The sequence below is a fragment of the Aquarana catesbeiana genome, linkage group LG01 (assembly GCF_042186555.1).
Source record: "Aquarana catesbeiana isolate 2022-GZ linkage group LG01, ASM4218655v1, whole genome shotgun sequence".
NCBI lineage: Eukaryota > Metazoa > Chordata > Amphibia > Anura > Ranidae > Aquarana > Aquarana catesbeiana.
In genome coordinates, this window is record NC_133324.1 from 4,272,084 (window position 1) to 4,290,739 (window position 18,656).

At 59.5% G+C, this 18,656-nt stretch overlaps 1 protein-coding gene across 2 annotated transcripts in view; it reads right to left on the bottom strand.

The window, feature by feature from the left end:
* WBP1 (WW domain binding protein 1) overlaps nt 1-18,080 on the bottom strand; it is a 31,141-nt gene extending 13,061 nt beyond the window's left edge. The window contains exon 1 of one of the 2 annotated variants that reach the window (XM_073617627.1): nt 17,873-18,080. In XM_073617627.1, coding sequence (XP_073473728.1) covers nt 17,873-17,926 — 54 coding nt within the window. In that variant the 5' untranslated portion in view covers nt 17,927-18,080. Of the gene's footprint in view, nt 1-11,079; nt 11,173-17,872 lie in introns of those variants that run through there. The other variant, XM_073617620.1, reaches the window with a different exon arrangement.
* Nucleotides 18,081-18,656: the final 576 nt, after the last annotated feature.

The window sequence follows — 18,656 nt, forward strand, 5'->3', positions numbered from 1 at the left end:
ACCCTCCCCCTCCACCCAGAGCACCCACCAATCCAACACTGACCCTCCCCCTCCACCCAGAGCACCCACCAATCCAACACTGACCCTCCCCCTCCACCCAGAGCACCCACCAATCCAACACTGACCCTCCCCCTCCACCCGGAGCACCCACCAATCCCACACTGACCCTCCCCCTCCACCCAGAGCACCCACCAATCCAACACTGACCCTCCCCCTCTAGCCAGAGCACCCACCAATCCAACACTGACCATCCCCCTCCACCCAGAGCACCCACCAATCCAACACTGACCCTCCCCCTCCACCCACCAATCCAACACTGACCCTCCCCCTCCACCCACCAATCCAACACTGACCCTTCCCCTCCACCCACCAATCCAACGCTGACCCTCCCCCTCCACCCAGAGCACCCACCAATCCAACGCTGACCCTCCTCCTTCACCCACCAATCCAACACTGACCCTCCCCCTCCACCCAGAGCACCCACCAATCCAACACTGACCCTCCCCCTCCACCCAGAGCACCCACCAATCCAACACTGACCCTCCCCCTCCACCCGGAGCACCCACCAATCCCACACTGACCCTCCCCCTCCACCCAGAGCACCCACCAATCCAATACTGACCCTCCCCCTCTAGCCAGAGCACCCACCAATCCAACACTGACCCTCCCCCTCCACCCACCAATCCAACACTGACCCTTCCCCTCCACCCACCAATCCAACGCTGACCCTCCCCCTCCACCCAGAGCACCCACCAATCCAACGCTGACCCTCCCCCTCCACCCAGAGCACCCACCAATCCAACACTGACCCTCCCCCTCCACCCAGAGCACCCACCAATCCAACGCTGACCCTCCCCCTTCACCCACCAATCCAACACTGACCTTCCCCCTCCACCCAGAGCACTCACCAATCCAACGCTGACCCTCCCCCTCCACCCACCAATCCAACGCTGACCCTCCCCCTCCACCCAGAGCACCCACCAATCCAACACTGACCCTCCCCCTCCACCCAGAGCACCCACCAATCCAACACTGACCCTCCCCCTCCACCCAGAGCACCCACCAATCCAACGCTGACCCTTCCCCTCCACCCAGAGCACCCACCAATCCAACACTGACCATCCCCCTCCACCCACCAATCCAACACTGACCCTCCCCCTCCACCCACCAATCCAACACTGACCATCCCCCTCCACCCACCAATCCAACGCTGACCCTCCCCCTCCACCCACCAATCCAACGCTGACCCTCCCCCTCCACCCACCAATCCAACACTGACCCTCCCCCTCCACCCAGAGCACCCACCAATCCAACACTGACCCTCCCCCTCCACCCACCAATCCAACGCTGACCCTCCCCCTCCACCCACCAATCCAACACTGACCCTCCCCCTCCACCCACCAATCCAACACTGACCCTCCCCCTCCACCCACCAATCCAACACTGACCCTCCCCCTCCACCCAGAGCACCCACCAATCCAACGCTGACCCTCCCCCTCCACCCAGAGCACCCACCAATCCAACACTGACCCTCCCCCTCCACCCAGAGCACCCACCAATCCAACGCTGACCCTCCCCCTCCACCCAACGCACCCACCAATCCAACGCTGACCCTCCCCCTCCACCCACCAATCCAACACTGACCCTCCCCCTCCACCCAGAGCACCCACCAATACAACACTGAACCTCCCCCTCCACCCAGAGCACCCACCAATCCAATGCTGACCCTCCCCCTCCACCCAAAGCACCCACCAATCCAACACTGACCCTTCCCCTCCACCCACCAATCCAACACTGACCCTCCCCCTCCACCCACCAATCCAACACTGACCCTCCCCCTCCACCCACCAATCCAACACTGACCCTCCCCCTCCACCCAGAGCACTCACCAATCCAACACTGACCCTCCCCCTCCACCCAGAGCACCCACCAATCCAACACTGACCCTCCCCCTCCACCCAGAGCACTCACCAATCCAACACTGACCCTCCCCCTCCACCCAGAGCACCCACCAATCCAACACTGACCCTCCCCCTCCACCCACCAATCCAACACTGACCCTCCCCCTCCACCCACCAATCCAACACTGACCCTCCCCCTCCACCCAGAGCACCCACCAATCCAACACTGACCCTCCCCCTCCACCCAGAGCACCCACCAATCCAACACTGACCCTCCCCCTCCACCCAGAGCACCCACCAATCCAACACTGACCCTCCCTCTCCACCCAGAGCACCCACCAATCCAACACTGACCCCCCCCCTCCACCCAGAGCACCCACCAATCCAACACTGACCCTCCCCCTCCACCCACCAACCCAACGCTGACCCTCCCCCTCCACCCAGAGCACCCACCAATCCAACACTGACCCTCCCCCTCCACCCAGAGCACCCACCAATCCAACACTGACCCTTCCCCTCCACCCACCAATCCAACACTGACCCTCCCCCTCCACCCAGAGCACTCACCAATCCAACACTGACCCTCCCCCTCCACCCAGAGCACCCACCAATCCAACACTGACCCTCCCCCTCCACCCACCAACCCAACGCTGACCCTCCCCCTCCACCCAGAGCACCCACCAATCCAACACTGACCCTCCCCCTCCACCCAGAGCACCCACCAATCCAACACTGACCCTTCCCCTCCACCCACCAATCCAACACTGACCCTCCCCCTCCACCCAGAGCACCCACCAATCCAACGCTGACCCTCCCCCTCCACCCAGAGCACCCACCAATCCAACACTGACCCACCCCCTCCACCCAGAGCACCCACCAATCCAACACTGACCCTCCCCCTCCACCCAGAGCACCCACCAATCCAACACTGACCCTCCCCCTCCACCCACCAATCCAACACTGACCCTCCCCCTCCACCCAGAGCACCCACCAATCCAACACTGACCCACCCCCTCCACCCAGAGCACCCACCAATCCAACACTGACCCTCCCCCTCCACCCAGAGCACCCACCAATCCAACACTGACCCTCCCCCTCCACCCACCAATCCAACACTGACCCACCCCCTCCACCCAGAGCACCCACCAATCCAACACTGACCCTCCCCCTCCACCCACCAATCCAACACTGACCCACCCCCTCCACCCAGAGCACCCACCAATCCAACGCTGACCCTCCCTCTCCACCCAGAGCACCCACCAATCCAACACTGACCCTTCCCCTCCACCCACCAATCCAACACTGACCCTCCCCCTCCACCCACCAATCCAACACTGACCCTCCCCCTCCACCCAGAGCACCCACCAAACCAACGCTGACCCTCCCCCTCCACCCAGAGCACCCACCAATCCAACACTGACCCTCCCCCCTCCACCCAGAGCACTCACCAATCCAACGCTGACCCTCCCCCTCCACCCACCAATCCAACACTGACCTTCCCCCTCCACCCAGAGCACTCACCAATCCAACGCTGACCCTCCCCCTCCACCCACCAATCCAACACTGACCCTCCCCCTCCACCCAGAGCACCCACCAATCCAACACTGACCCTCCCCCTCCACCCACCAATCCAACACTGACCCACCCCCTCCACCCAGAGCACCCACCAATCCAACACTGACCCTCCCCCTCCACCCAGAGCACCCACCAATCCAACACTGACCCTCCCCCTCCACCCACCAATCCAACACTGACCCTCCCCCTCCACCCAGAGCACCCACCAATCCAACACTGACCCTCCCCCTCCACCCAGAGCACCCACCAATCCAACGCTGACCCTTCCCCTCCACCCAGAGCACCCACCAATCCAACACTGACCATCCCCCTCCACCAACCAATCCAACACTGACCCTCCCCCTCCACCCACCAATCCAACGCTGACCGTCCCCCTCCACCCACCAATCCAACGCTGACCCTCCCCCTCCACCCAGAGCACCCACCAATCCAACACTGACCCTCCCCCTCCACCCACCAATCCAACGCTGACCCTCCCCCTCCACCCACCAATCCAACGCTGACCCTCCCCCTCCACCCAGAGCACCCACCAATCCAACACTGACCCTCCCCCTCCACCCAACGCACCCACCAATCCAACACTGACCCTCCCCCTCCACCCACCAATCCAACGCTGACCCTCCCCCTCCACCCACCAATCCAACGCTGACCCTCCCCCTCCACCCAGAGCACCCACCAATCCAACACTGACCCTTCCCCTCCACCCAGAGCACCCACCAATCCAACACTGACCCTCCCCCTCCACCCAGAGCACCCACCAATCCAACACTGACCCTCCCCCTCCACCCACCAATCCAACGCTGACCCTCCCCCTCCACCCACCAATCCAACGCTGACCCTCCCCCTCCACCCAACGCACCCACCAATCCAACACTGACCCTCCCCCTCCACCCAGAGCACTCACCAATCCAACACTGACCCTCCCCCTCCACCCAGAGCACCCACCAATCCAACACTGTCCCTCCCCCTCCACCCAGAGCACCCACCAATCCAACACTGACCCTCCCCCTCCACCCAGAGCACCCACCAATCCAACACTGACCCTTCCCCTCCACCCACCAATCCAACACTGACCCTCCCCCTCCACCCACCAATCCAACACTGACCCTCCCCCTCCACCCACCAATCCAACACTGACCCTCCCCCTCCACCCAGAGCACTCACCAATCCAACGCTGACCCTCCCCCTCCACCCAGAGCACTCACCAATCCAACACTGACCCTCCCCCTCCACCCAGAGCACTCACCAATCCAACACTGACCCTCCCCCTCCACCCACCAATCCAACACTGACCCTCCCCCTCCACCCAGAGCACTCACCAATCCAACACTGACCCTCCCCCTCCACCCACCAATCCAACACTGACCCTCCCCCTCCACCCACCAATCCAACACTGACCCTCCCCCTCCACCCACCAATCCAACACTGACCCTCCCCCTCCACCCAGAGCACCCACCAATCCAACGCTGACCCTCCCCCTCCACCCAGAGCACCCACCATTCCAACACTGACCCTCCCCCTCCACCCAGAGCACCCACCAATCCAACACTGACCCTCCCCCTCCACCCACCAATCCAACACTGACCCTCCCCCTCCACCCACCAATCCAACACTGACCCTCCCCCTCCACCCACCAATCCAACACTGACCCACCCCCTCCACCCAGAGCACCCACCAATCCAACACTGACCCTCCCCCTCCACCCAGAGCACCCACCAATCCAACACTGACCCTCCCCCTCCACCCACCAATCCAACACTGACCCTCCCCCTCCACCCAGAGCACCCACCAATCCAACGCTGACCCTTCCCCTCCACCCACCAATCCAACGCTGACCCTTCCCCTCCACCCAGAGCACCCACCAATCCAACACTGACCATCCCCCTCCACCCACCAATCCAACACTGACCCTCCCCCTCCACCCACCAATCCAACGCTGACCGTCCCCCTCCACCCACCAATCCAACGCTGACCCTCCCCCTCCACCCACCAATCCAACACTGACCCTCCCCCTCCACCCAGAGCACCCACCAATCCAACACTGACCCTCCCCCTCCACCCACCAATCCAACGCTGACCCTCCCCCTCCACCCACCAATCCAACGCTGACCCTCCCCCTCCACCCAGAGCACCCACCAATCCAACACTGACCCTCCCCCTCCACCCAACGCACCCACCAATCCAACACTGACCCTCCCCCTCCACCCAGAGAACCCACCAATACAACACTGACCCTCCCCCTCCACCCAGAGCACTCACCAATCCAACACTGACCCTCCCCCTCCACCCAGAGCACCCACCAATCCAACGCTGACCCTCCCCCTCCACCCAAAGCACTCACCAATCCAACACTGACCCTTCCCCTCCACCCACCAATCCAACACTGACCCTCCCCCTCCACCCACCAATCCAACACTGACCCTCCCCCTCCACCCAGAGCACCCACCAATCCAACACTGACCCTCCCCCTCCACCCAACGCACCCACCAATCCAACACTGACCCTCCCCCTCCACCCAGAGAACCCACCAATACAACACTGACCCTCCCCCTCCACCCAGAGCACTCACCAATCCAACACTGACCCTCCCCCTCCACCCAGAGCACCCACCAATCCAACGCTGACCCTCCCCCTCCACCCAGAGCACTCACCAATCCAACACTGACCCTCCCCCTCCACCCACCAATCCAACACTGACCCTCCCCCTCCACCCACCAATCCAACACTGACCCTCCCCCTCCACCCACCAATCCAACACTGACCCTCCCCCTCCACCCAGAGCACTCACCAATCCAACGCTGACCCTCCCCCTCCACCCAGAGCACTCACCAATCCAACACTGACCCTCCCCCTCCACCCAGAGCACTCACCAATCCAACGCTGACCCTCCCCCTCCACCCAAAGCACTCACCAATCCAACACTGACCCTTCCCCTCCACCCACCAATCCAACACTGACCCTCCCCCTCCACCCACCAATCCAACACTGACCCTCCCCCTCCACCCAGAGCACTCACCAATCCAACGCTGACCCTCCCCCTCCACCCAGAGCACTCACCAATCCAACACTGACCCTCCCTCTCCACCCAGAGCACTCACCAATCCAACACTGACCCTCCCCCTCCACCCACCAATCCAACACTGACCCTCCCCCTCCACCCACCAATCCAACACTGACCCTCCCCCTCCACCCAGAGCACCCACCAATCCAACGCTGACCCTCCCCCTCCACCCAGAGCACCCACCAATCCAACACTGACCCTCCCCCTCCACCCACCAATCCAACGCTGACCCTCCCCCTCCACCCAGAGCACCCACCAATCCAACACTGACCCTCCCCCTCCACCCACCAATCCAACACTGACCCTCCCCCTCCACCCAGAGCACCCACCAATCCAACACTGACCCTCCCCCTCCACCCAGAGCACCCACCAATCCAACACTGACCCTCCCTCTCCACCCAGAGCACCCACCAATCCAACACTGACCCTCCCCCTCCACCCAGAGCACCCACCAATCCAACACTGACCCTCCCCCTCCACCCACCAATCCAACGCTGACCCTCCCCCTCCACCCAGAGCACCCACCAATCCAACACTGACCCTCCCCCTCCACCCAGAGCACCCACCAATCCAACACTGACCCTCCCCCTCCACCCACCAACCCAACGCTGACCCTCCCCCTCCACCCAGAGCACCCACCAATCCAACACTGACCCTCCCCCTCCACCCAGAGCACCCACCAATCCAACACTGACCCTTCCCCTCCACCCACCAATCCAACACTGACCCTCCCCCTCCACCCAGAGCACCCACCAATCCAACGCTGACCCTCCCCCTCCACCCAGAGCACTCACCAATCCAACACTGACCCTCCCCCTCCACCCAGAGCACTCACCAATCCAACACTGACCCTTCCCCTCCACCCACCAATCCAACACTGACCCTCCCCCTCCACCCACCAATCCAACACTGACCCTCCCCCTCCACCCAGAGCACCCACCAATCCAACACTGACCCTCCCTCTCCACCCAGAGCACCCACCAATCCAACACTGACCCTCCCCCTCCACCCAGAGCACTCACCAATCCAACACTGACCCTCCCCGTCCACCCAACGCACCCACCAATCCAACGCTGACCCTCCCCCTCCACCCACCAACCCAACGCTGACCCTCCCCCTCCACCCAGAGCACCCACCAATCCAACACTGACCCTTCCCCTCCACCCACCAATCCAACACTGACCCTCCCCCTCCACCCAGAGCACCCACCAATCCAACACTGACCCTTCCCCTCCACCCAGAGCACCCACCAATCCAACGCTGACCCTCCCCCTCCACCCACCAATCCAACACTGACCCTCCCCCTCCACCCAGAGCACCCACCAATCCAACACTGACCCTCCCCCTCCACCCAGAGCACCCACCAATCCAACGCTGACCCTCCCCCTCCACCCACCAATCCAACACTGACCCTCCCCCTCCACCCACCAATCCAACGCTGACCCTCCCTCTCCACCCAGAGCACCCACCAATCCAACACTGACCCTCCCCCTCCACCCAGAGCACCCACCAATCCAACACTGACCCTCCCCCTCCACCCACCAATCCAACGCTGACCCTCCCCCTCCACCCACCAATCCAACACTGACCCTCCCCCTCCACCCACCAATCCAACACTGACCCTCCCCCTCCACCCACCAATCCAACACTGACCCTCCCCCTCCACCCAGAGCACTCACCAATCCAACACTGACCCTCCCCCTCCACCCAGAGCACCCACCAATCCAACACTGACCCTCCCCCTCCACCCACCAATCCAACACTGACCCTCCCCCTCCACCCAGAGCACCCACCAATCCAACACTGACCCTCCCCCTCCACCCACCAATCCAACGCTGACCCTCCCCCTCCACCCACCAATCCAACACTGACCCTCCCCCTCCAACCACCAATCCAACACTGACCCTCCCCCTCCACCCAGAGCACTCACCAATCCAACACTGACCCCCCCCTCCACCCAGAGCACCCACCAATCCAACACTGACCCTCCCCCTCCACCCAGAGCACTCACCAATCCAACACTGACCCTCCCCCTCCACCCAGAGCACCCACCAATCCAACACTGGCCCTCCCCCTCCACCCAGAGCACTCACCAATCCAACACTGACCCTCCCCCTCCACCCAGAGCACCCACCAATCCAACACTGACCCTCCCCCTCCACCCAGAGCACCCACCAATCCAACACTGACCCTCCCCCTCCACCCAGAGCACTCACCAATCCAACACTGACCCTCCCCGTCCACCCAACGCACCCACCAATCCAACGCTGACCCTCCCCCTCCACCCACCAACCCAACGCTGACCCTCCCCCTCCACCCAGAGCACCCACCAATCCAACACTGACCCTTCCCCTCCACCCACCAATCCAACACTGACCCTCCCCCTCCACCCAGAGCACCCACCAATCCAACACTGACCCTTCCCCTCCACCCAGAGCACCCACCAATCCAACGCTGACCCTCCCCCTCCACCCACCAATCCAACACTGACCCTCCCCCTCCACCCAGAGCACCCACCAATCCAACACTGACCCTCCCCCTCCACCCAGAGCACCCACCAATCCAACGCTGACCCTCCCCCTCCACCCACCAATCCAACACTGACCCTCCCCCTCCACCCACCAATCCAACGCTGACCCTCCCTCTCCACCCAGAGCACCCACCAATCCAACACTGACCCTCCCCCTCCACCCAGAGCACCCACCAATCCAACACTGACCCTCCCCCTCCACCCACCAATCCAACGCTGACCCTCCCCCTCCACCCACCAATCCAACACTGACCCTCCCCCTCCACCCACCAATCCAACACTGACCCTCCCCCTCCACCCACCAATCCAACACTGACCCTCCCCCTCCACCCAGAGCACTCACCAATCCAACACTGACCCTCCCCCTCCACCCAGAGCACCCACCAATCCAACACTGACCCTCCCCCTCCACCCACCAATCCAACGCTGACCCTCCCTCTCCACCCAGAGCACCCACCAATCCAACACTGACCCTCCCCCTCCACCCAGAGCACCCACCAATCCAACACTGACCCTCCCCCTCCACCCACCAATCCAACGCTGACCCTCCCCCTCCACCCACCAATCCAACACTGACCCTCCCCCTCCAACCACCAATCCAACACTGACCCTCCCCCTCCACCCAGAGCACTCACCAATCCAACACTGACCCCCCCCTCCACCCAGAGCACCCACCAATCCAACACTGACCCTCCCCCTCCACCCAGAGCACTCACCAATCCAACACTGACCCTCCCCCTCCACCCAGAGCACCCACCAATCCAACACTGGCCCTCCCCCTCCACCCAGAGCACTCACCAATCCAACACTGACCCTCCCCCTCCACCCAGAGCACCCACCAATCCAACACTGACCCTCCCCCTCCACCCAGAGCACCCACCAATCCAACACTGACCCTCCCCCTCCACCCAGAGCACCCACCAATCCAACACTGACCCTCCCCCTCCACCCAGAGCACCCACCAATCCAACACTGACCCTCCCCCTCCACCCAGAGCACCCACCAATCCAACACTGACCCTCCCCGTCCACCCACCAATCCAACGCTGACCCTCCACCCAGAGCATCCACCAATCCAACGCTGAACCCTCCCCCTCCACCCAGAGCACCCACCAATCCAACACTGACCCTCCCCCTCCACCCAGAGCACCCACCAATCCAACACTGACCCTCCCCCTCCACCCAGAGCACCCACCAATCCAACACTGACCCTCCCCCTCCACCCAGAGCACTCACCAATCCAACGCTGACCCTCCCCCTCCACCCACCAATCCAACACTGACCCTCCCCCTCCACCCAGAGCACCCAGCAATCCAACACTGACCCTCCCCCTCCACCCAGAGCACCCACCAATCCCACACTGACCCTCCCCCTCTAGCCAGAGCACCCTCAATTTCATCCTAACTCTTCTCCCTCCAATGAGAGTACCCCCAATTTCATCCTGACTCCTCCCCCTCCAACCCAAACACCCCCAGTTCCATCCTGGCTCTCCTACTCCAAACAGAGCACCTCCAACTTTGTCCTGACCCCTCCAGATAATCTATGCCCTATTCCGTCCTGACCCCTCCCTCTACAGCCAAAGCACCCCTCAATTCCATCCTGCCCCCTCCAGCGTAACTACCCCCAATCCCATCTTAAATTCTCCAGCAAAAGCAATTCCACCCTGACCGCTCCCACTCTAGCCAGAGCCCCCTCCAATTCCATCCTGACTCCTTCAGCCAGACTAACACTTATTACATCCCAACCGCTCCCTCTCCAGCCATGGAACCCCTCAATTCCATCCTGCCCCCTCCAGCCACAACAATCCCACAACCAGCAGCACAGTTGAACCCCCAATTACACAAAATCGTAAGGTTCTGGCTGATGAACATTCTAATAGCAGGTCCTCTTCACCCTGAACTCTGTTCTACACTGGAGTCCACTCCACCAATCACCAGCATCAAAATACTCTCCACCCAGAGCTGGAAATCCAGCACATGGTACACCATGGATGGGACCCTCCTGGGGACTCACCGTGTCACTGGGGTAGATGGATGGCAGCAAATGTTCAGCAGCAAGCATGTGAGCGTCATACAGTCCAGGCACAACCATGTCTGAAGTCACACCGACTGACAGACAATGATACACTCTACACAGAACCTCACCCGCCCCGTCTGTGTACTGTAAACACAAAGTAACATTCTACACCCAACAAACCAAGATACAGCCAGAGCTGACTGACCCACCACCGTCACCACCCATAGTGAGATCTGTCCAAACCGGAAATATCACCAACCACTATGGGAACTGTCCAAACCGGAACAATCTTCAACCACTATGGGGTCTGTCCAAACCTGAACCATCATCCACCACTATGGGGTCTGTCCAAACCTGAACCGTCATCCACCACTATGGGGTCTATCCAAACCTGAACCATCATCCACCACTATGAGGTCTGTCCAAACCTGAACCTCATCCACCACTATGGGGTCTGTCCAAACCTGAACCATCACCACCCACTATGGGGTCTGTCCAAACCTGAACCATCATCCACCACTATGGGGTCTGTCCAAACCTGAACCATCACCACCCACTATGGGGTCTGTCCAAACCTGAACCATCATTCACCACTATGGGAACTGTCCAAACCTGAACCATCATCCACCACTATGGGGTCTGTCCAAACCTGAACCGTCATCCACCACTATGGGGTCTATCCAAACCTGAACCATCACCACCCACTATGGGGTCTGTCCAAACCTGAACCATCATCCACCACTATGGGGTCTGTCCAAACCTGAACCATTATCCACCGCTATGGGGTCTGTCCAAACCTGAACCATTATCCACCGCTATGAGGTCTGTCCAAACCTGAACCATCATCCACCACTATGGGGTCTGTCCAAACCTGAACCATTATCCACTGCTATGGGGTCTGTCCAAACCTGAACCATCATCCACCACTATGGGGTCTGTCCAAACCTGAACCATCACCCCCCACCATGGGGTCTGTCCAAACCTGAACCATCATCCACCACTATGGGGTCTGTCCAAACCTGAACCATCATCCACCACTATGGGGTCTGTCCAAACCTGAACCATCATCCACCACTATGGGGTCTGTCCAAACCTGAACCATCATCCACCACTATGGGGTCTGTCCAAACCTGAACCATCACCCCCCACCATGGGGTCAGTCCAAACCTGAACCATCATCCACCACTATGGGGTCTGTCCAAACCTGAACCATCATCCACCACTATGGGGTCTGTCCAAACCTGAACCATCACCACCCACCATGGGGTCTGTCCAAACCTGAACCATCGTCCACCACTATGGGGTCTGTCCAAACCTGAACCATCACCACCCACCATGGGGTCTGTCCAAACCTGAACCATCACCACCCACTATGGGGTCTGTCCAAACCTGAACCATCATCCACCACTATGGGGTCTGTCCAAACCTGAACCATCACCACCCACCATGGGGTCTGTCCAAACCTGAACCATCATCCACCACTATGGGGTCTGTCCAAACCTCAACCATCACCACCCACCATGGGGTCTGTCCAAACCTGAACCATCATCCACCACTATGGGGTCTGTGCAAACCTGAACCATCATCCACCACTATGGGGGTCTGTCCAAACCTGAACCATCATCCACCACTATGGGTTCTGTCCAAACCTGAACCATCATCCACCACTATGGGGTCTGTCCAAACCTGAACCATCATCCACCACTATGGGGTCTGTCCAAACCTGAACCATCACCACCCACCATGGGGTCTGTCCAAACCTGAACCATCGTCCACCACTATGGGGTCTGTCCAAACCTGAACCATCACCACCCACCATGGGGTCTGTCCAAACCTGAACCATCACCACCCACTATGGGGTCTGTCCAAACCTGAACCATCATCCACCACTATGGGGTCTGTCCAAACCTGAACCATTATCCACCGCTATGGGGTCTGTCCAAACCTGAACCATTATCCACCGCTATGAGGTCTGTCCAAACCTGAACCATCATCCACCACTATTGGGGCTGTCCAAACCTGAACCATCATCCACCACTATGGGGTCTGTCCAAACCTGAACCATTATCCACTGCTATGGGGTCTGTCCAAACCTGAACCATCATCCACCACTATGGGGTCTGTCCAAACCTGAACCATCACCCCCCACCATGGGGTCTGTCCAAACCTGAACCATCATCCACCACTATGGGGTCTGTCCAAACCTGAACCATCATCCACCACTATGGGGTCTGTCCAAACCTGAACCATCATCCACCACTATGGGGTCTGTCCAAACCTGAACCATCACCACCCACCATGGGGTCTGTCCAAACCTGAACCATCGTCAACCACTATGGGGTCTGTCCAAACCTGAACCATCACCACCCACTATGGGGTCTGTCCAAACCTGAACCATCACCACCCACCATGGGGTCTGTCCAAACCTGAACCATCACCACCCACTATGGGGTCTGTCCAAACCTGAACCATCATCCACCACTATGGGGTCTGTCCAAACCTGAACCATCACCACCCACCATGGGGTCTGTCCAAACCTGAACCATCATCCACCACTATGGGGTCTGTCCAAACCTCAACCATCACCACCCACCATGGGGTCTGTCCAAACCTGAACCATCATCCACCACTATGGGGTCTGTGCAAACCTGAACCATCATCCACCACTATGGGGGTCTGTCCAAACCTGAACCATCATCCACCACTATGGGTTCTGTCCAAACCTGAACCATCATCCACCACTATGGGGTCTGTCCAAACCTGAACCATCATCCACCACTATGGGGTCTGTCCAAACCTGAACCATCACCACCCACCATGGGGTCTGTCCAAACCTGAACCATCGTCCACCACTATGGGGTCTGTCCAAACCTGAACCATCACCACCCACCATGGGGTCTGTCCAAACCTGAACCATCACCACCCACTATGGGGTCTGTCCAAACCTGAACCATCATCCACCACTATGGGGTCTGTCCAAACCTGAACCATCACCACCCACCATGGGGTCTGTCCAAACCTGAACCATCATCCACCACTATGGGGTCTGTCCAAACCTCAACCATCACCACCCACCATGGGGTCTGTCCAAACCTGAACCATCATCCACCACTATGGGGTCTGTGCAAACCTGAACCATCATCCACCACTATGGGGGTCTGTCCAAACCTGAACCATCATCCACCACTATGGGTTCTGTCCAAACCTGAACCATCATCCACCACTATGGGGTCTGTCCAAACCTGAACCATCATCCACCACTATGGGGTCTGTCCAAACCTGAACCATCACCACCCACTATGGGGTCTGTCCAAACCTGAACCATCACCACCCACTATGGGGTCTGTCCAAACCTGAACCATCACCACCCACTATGGGGTCTGTCCAAACCTGAACCATCACCACCCACTATGGGGTCTGTCCAAACCTGAACCATCACCACCCACTATGGGGTCTGTCCAAACCTGAACCATCACCACCCACTATGGGGTCTGTCCAAACCTGAACCATCATCCATCACTATGGGGTCTGTCCAAACCTGGACCATCATCCACCACTATGGGGTCTGTCCAAACCTGAACCATCATCCACCACTATGGGGTCTGTCCAAACCTGAATAAGTCGGAACCATCACCGCCCACTACGAGTTCTATCCAAGCCAGAACCATCACCATACAATATGGTGTCTATCCAAGCCAGAACTGTCCGAGCCGAAATCAACACCACCTGCTATGAGATCTGTTCAAGCTGAAACCATCATCGCCCCTATGAGATCTGTCCAAGCTGAAACCATTACCGCCATCTATGAGATCTGTTCAAGCAGGAACCATCACCGCCCCCTATGAGATCTGTCCAAGCTGGAACCATCACCGCCCACTATGAGATCTAGTGTCGCAAGATAAGAACATTGAAACCAACTCTGAGATCCACAATCCCGGCACCAAAATATTATGGTGACGTTATAACAAACATCCCACCCACCAGTCCCACCAGTGTCACACTGCTTTGACCTCCATGTCCCCTCCCTGAGGTATCCAGGACTGAGTTCACAGCAGAAGAACACCGATTATGGTCACTTCCTGGGACTGACCCGCTACCTCTGCTGGTCCAGGAATCGACTCTCTAAGGTTAGTTGTGAACTTTCCCGTTCCCGTGTTCTCCATCTCGGCCTCACATTGAAGATCCCGCCCTCCTGAACCTCATTCACCCCCTTCATGGATTTCACTCATCTCCAACTTTTCTCTTCTTTCCTGCAGACTGTACATAAGAAGTTCCTGAAGTCTATCCTGATAGGATGTGTCAACTTCTGGGGTCTGAGGGAGGAGCTTGTGGGGGAAGTGTCAACTTCTGGGGTCTGAGGGAGGAGTTTGTGGGGGAAGTGTCAACTTCTGGGGTCTGAGGGAGGAGTTTGTGGGGGAAGTGTCAGCTCCCGGGGTCAGGGGGAGGAGTCTGTGGGTAAAGTGTCAGCTCCCGGGGTCAGGGGGAGGAGTCTGTGGGTGAAGTGTAAGCTTCTGGGGTCAGGGGGAGGAGTCTGTGGGTGAAGTGTAAGCTTCTGGGGTCAGGGGGAGGAGTCTGTGGGTGAAGTGTCAGCTCCTGCGGTCAGCGGGAGGAGTCTGTGGGAAGAGTGTCAGCTCCTGGGGTCAGGGGGAGGAGTCTGTGGGTAGAGTGTCAGCTCCTGGGGTCAGGTGGAGGAGTCTGTGGGTAGAGTGTCAGCTCCTGGGGTCAGGTGGAGGAGTCTGTGGGTAGAGTGTCAGCTCCTGGGGTCAGGGGGAGGAGCCTGTGGGTGAAGTGTCAGCTCCTGAGGTCAGGGGGAGGAGCCTGTGGGGGAAGTGTCAGCTCCTGAGGTCAGGGGGAGGAGCCTGTGGGTGAAGTGTCAGCTCCTGGGGTCAGGGGGAGGAGTCTGTGGGTGAAGTGTCAGCTCCTGAGGTCAGGGGGAGGAGCCTGTGGGGGAAGTGTCAGCTCCTGGGGTCAGGGGGAAGAGTCTGTGGGGGAAGTGTCAGCTCCTGGGGTCAGGGGGAGGAGCCTGTGGGTGAAGTGTCAGCTCCTGAGGTCAGGGGGAGGAGTCTGTGGGTGAAGTGTCAGCTCCTGGGGTCAGGGGGAGGAGTCTGTGGGTGAAGTGTCAGCTCCTGGGGTCAGGGGGAGGAGTCTGTGGGGGAAGTGTCAGCTCCTGGGGTCAGGGGGAAGAGTCTGTGGGGGAAGTGTCAGCGCCTGGGGTCAGGGGGAGGAGCCTGTGGGTGAAGTGTCAGCTCCTGGGGTCAGGGGGAGGAGTCTGTGGGGGAAGTGTCAGCTCCTGGGGTCAGGGGGAGGAGCCTGTGGGTGAAGTGTCAGCTCCTGAGGTCAGGGGGAGGAGTCTGTGGGTGAAGTGTCAGCTCCTGAGGTCAGGGGGAGGAGCCTGTGGGTGAAGTGTCAGCTCCTGAGGTCAGGGGGAGGAGTCTGTGGGTGAAGTGTCAGCTCCTGAGGTCAGGGGGAGGAGTCTGTGGGTGAAGTGTCAGCTCCTGGGGTCAGGGGGAGGAGTCTGTGGGTGAAGTGTCAGCTCCTGGGGTCAGGGGGAGGAGTCTGTGGGTGAAGTGTCAGCTCCTGAGGTCAGGGGGAAGAGTCTGTGGGTAGAGTGTCAGCTCCTGAGGTCAGGGGGAGGAGTCTGTGGGTGAAGTGTCAGCTCCTGAGGTCAGGGGGAGGAGTCTGTGGGTGAAGTGTCAGCTCCTGAGGTCAGGGGGAGGAGTCTGTGGGTGAAGTGTCAGCTCCTGAGGTCAGGGGGAGGAGTCTGTGGGTGAAGTGTCAGCTCCTGGGGTCAGGGGGAGGAGTCTGTGGGTGAAGTGTCAGCTCCTGAGGTCAGGGGGAGGAGCCTGTGGGTAGAGTGTCAGCTCCTGAGGTCAGGGGGAGGAGTCTGTGGGTGAAGTGTCAGCTCCTGAGGTCAGGGGGAGGAGTCTGTGGGTAAAGTGTCAGCTCCTGAGGTCAGGGGGAGGAGTCTGTGGGTGAAGTGTCAGCTCCTGAGGTCAGGGGGAGGAGTCTGTGGGTAAAGTGTCAGCTCCTGGGGTCAGGGGGAGGAGTCTGTGGGTAAAGTGTCAGCTCCTGGGGTCAGGGGGAGGAGTCTGTGGGTAAAGTGTCAGCTCCTGGGGTCAGGGGGAGGAGTCTGTGGGTGAAGTGTCAGCTCCTGAGGTCAGGGGGAGGAGTCTGTGGGTAAAGTGTCAGCTCCTGAGGTCAGGGGGAGGAGCCTGTGGGTGAAGTGTCAGCTCCTGGGGTCAGGGGGAGGAGTCTGTGGGTAAAGTGTCAGCTCCTGAGGTCAGGGGGAGGAGCCTGTGGGTGAAGTGTCAGCTCCTGGGGTCAGGGGGAGGAGTCTGTGGGTAAAGTGTCAGCTCCTGAGGTCAGGGGGAGGAGCCTGTGGGTAGAGTGTCAGCTCCTGAGGTCAGGGGGAGGAGTCTGTGGGTAAATAGGAGGAGTTGGGGTTCCTGGACTGTCAGCTCCTTTGGTGATGGGGGAGGAGCTCCATGTGTGGTTTGGTAAAGGGGTGTGGCCTCTAATATGGTGGGAGTGGTTTCAGTTTAATGGGTGTGGCATCTGGTAGGCGTGGTCTGAGGTAGGGTGTGTGGCTTCTGATATGGTGGGAGTGGTTTCAGATATGGGGTGTGGCCTCTGAGTTGGTAGGCGTGGTCTGAGGTAGGGTGTGGCCTCTGGCATGGTGGGAGTGGTCACATGTGTAGTGAGGGATTTCAGGCGGGGGCAGAGGGCGTGGTTTCGGTCAGGAGGCGTGCCCTGTGAGTGTGTGGGAGTGGTCTCGGCGGATCCCCCTCACCGGGTGCGCTCCTCTCCTCTCCCACAGGCCGGCGCTGTTCCCGGCCTCCTCCATGCTGTCACAATGGGTGTCGGGTTCCCCTCTCCCCGCTCTCCGGCTCCAGCGCCGCCATCTTATTCCGCCCGGCAGCCGCTCGCATAGCAACACTGCCGACCCCGCCCATCCGGCCCCCACTCCGCCAATCAACGGCGCCCTACGGAGGACGCGCGCGCTGATTGCCCGAAACAGATCCGCCAATAGCGAGGGGGGAGGCGGGGCCGCGAGTAAGACGGACAGCTTCACCGGCCAATCACACTCCGCGGCTTGTCACTTTTTTTTTTTCAGGCGGGGTCTAGGAAATCTGTCCAATGGCAGTGAGCGCTTTGCTTCTTCCGGTACTCATCGTTAACGATGATTGGAGGATGGGCGGTAGTAGACGGCATAGCCGAGAGACAGGAAGTCCCGCCCTCCCGCAGAGAGATAACTCCGGAAGTGGTGGGGTCACAAGTTCCTTGTTATGGGGGCACCCGAGCTACAGCCGTGTGTGTCCAATCAGAGACGGACATAGAAGATTCTATACATTGTGACATTTCTTCTCTACATCAATCACTATTTCTGTGACTTGGAATCCCCAAACATTATATCTATAAATTTCTCAGCAGAGACCCCGGAGAATAAAATGGCGGGCATTGCAATACTTTATCTCACACTGTATTTGCACCGCGGTCTTACAAACGCATTTTTTTTTTTTGAAAGAGTATAATTTAATGAATTAAAAAAAACTAATTTTCCCCAATTTGTTTCT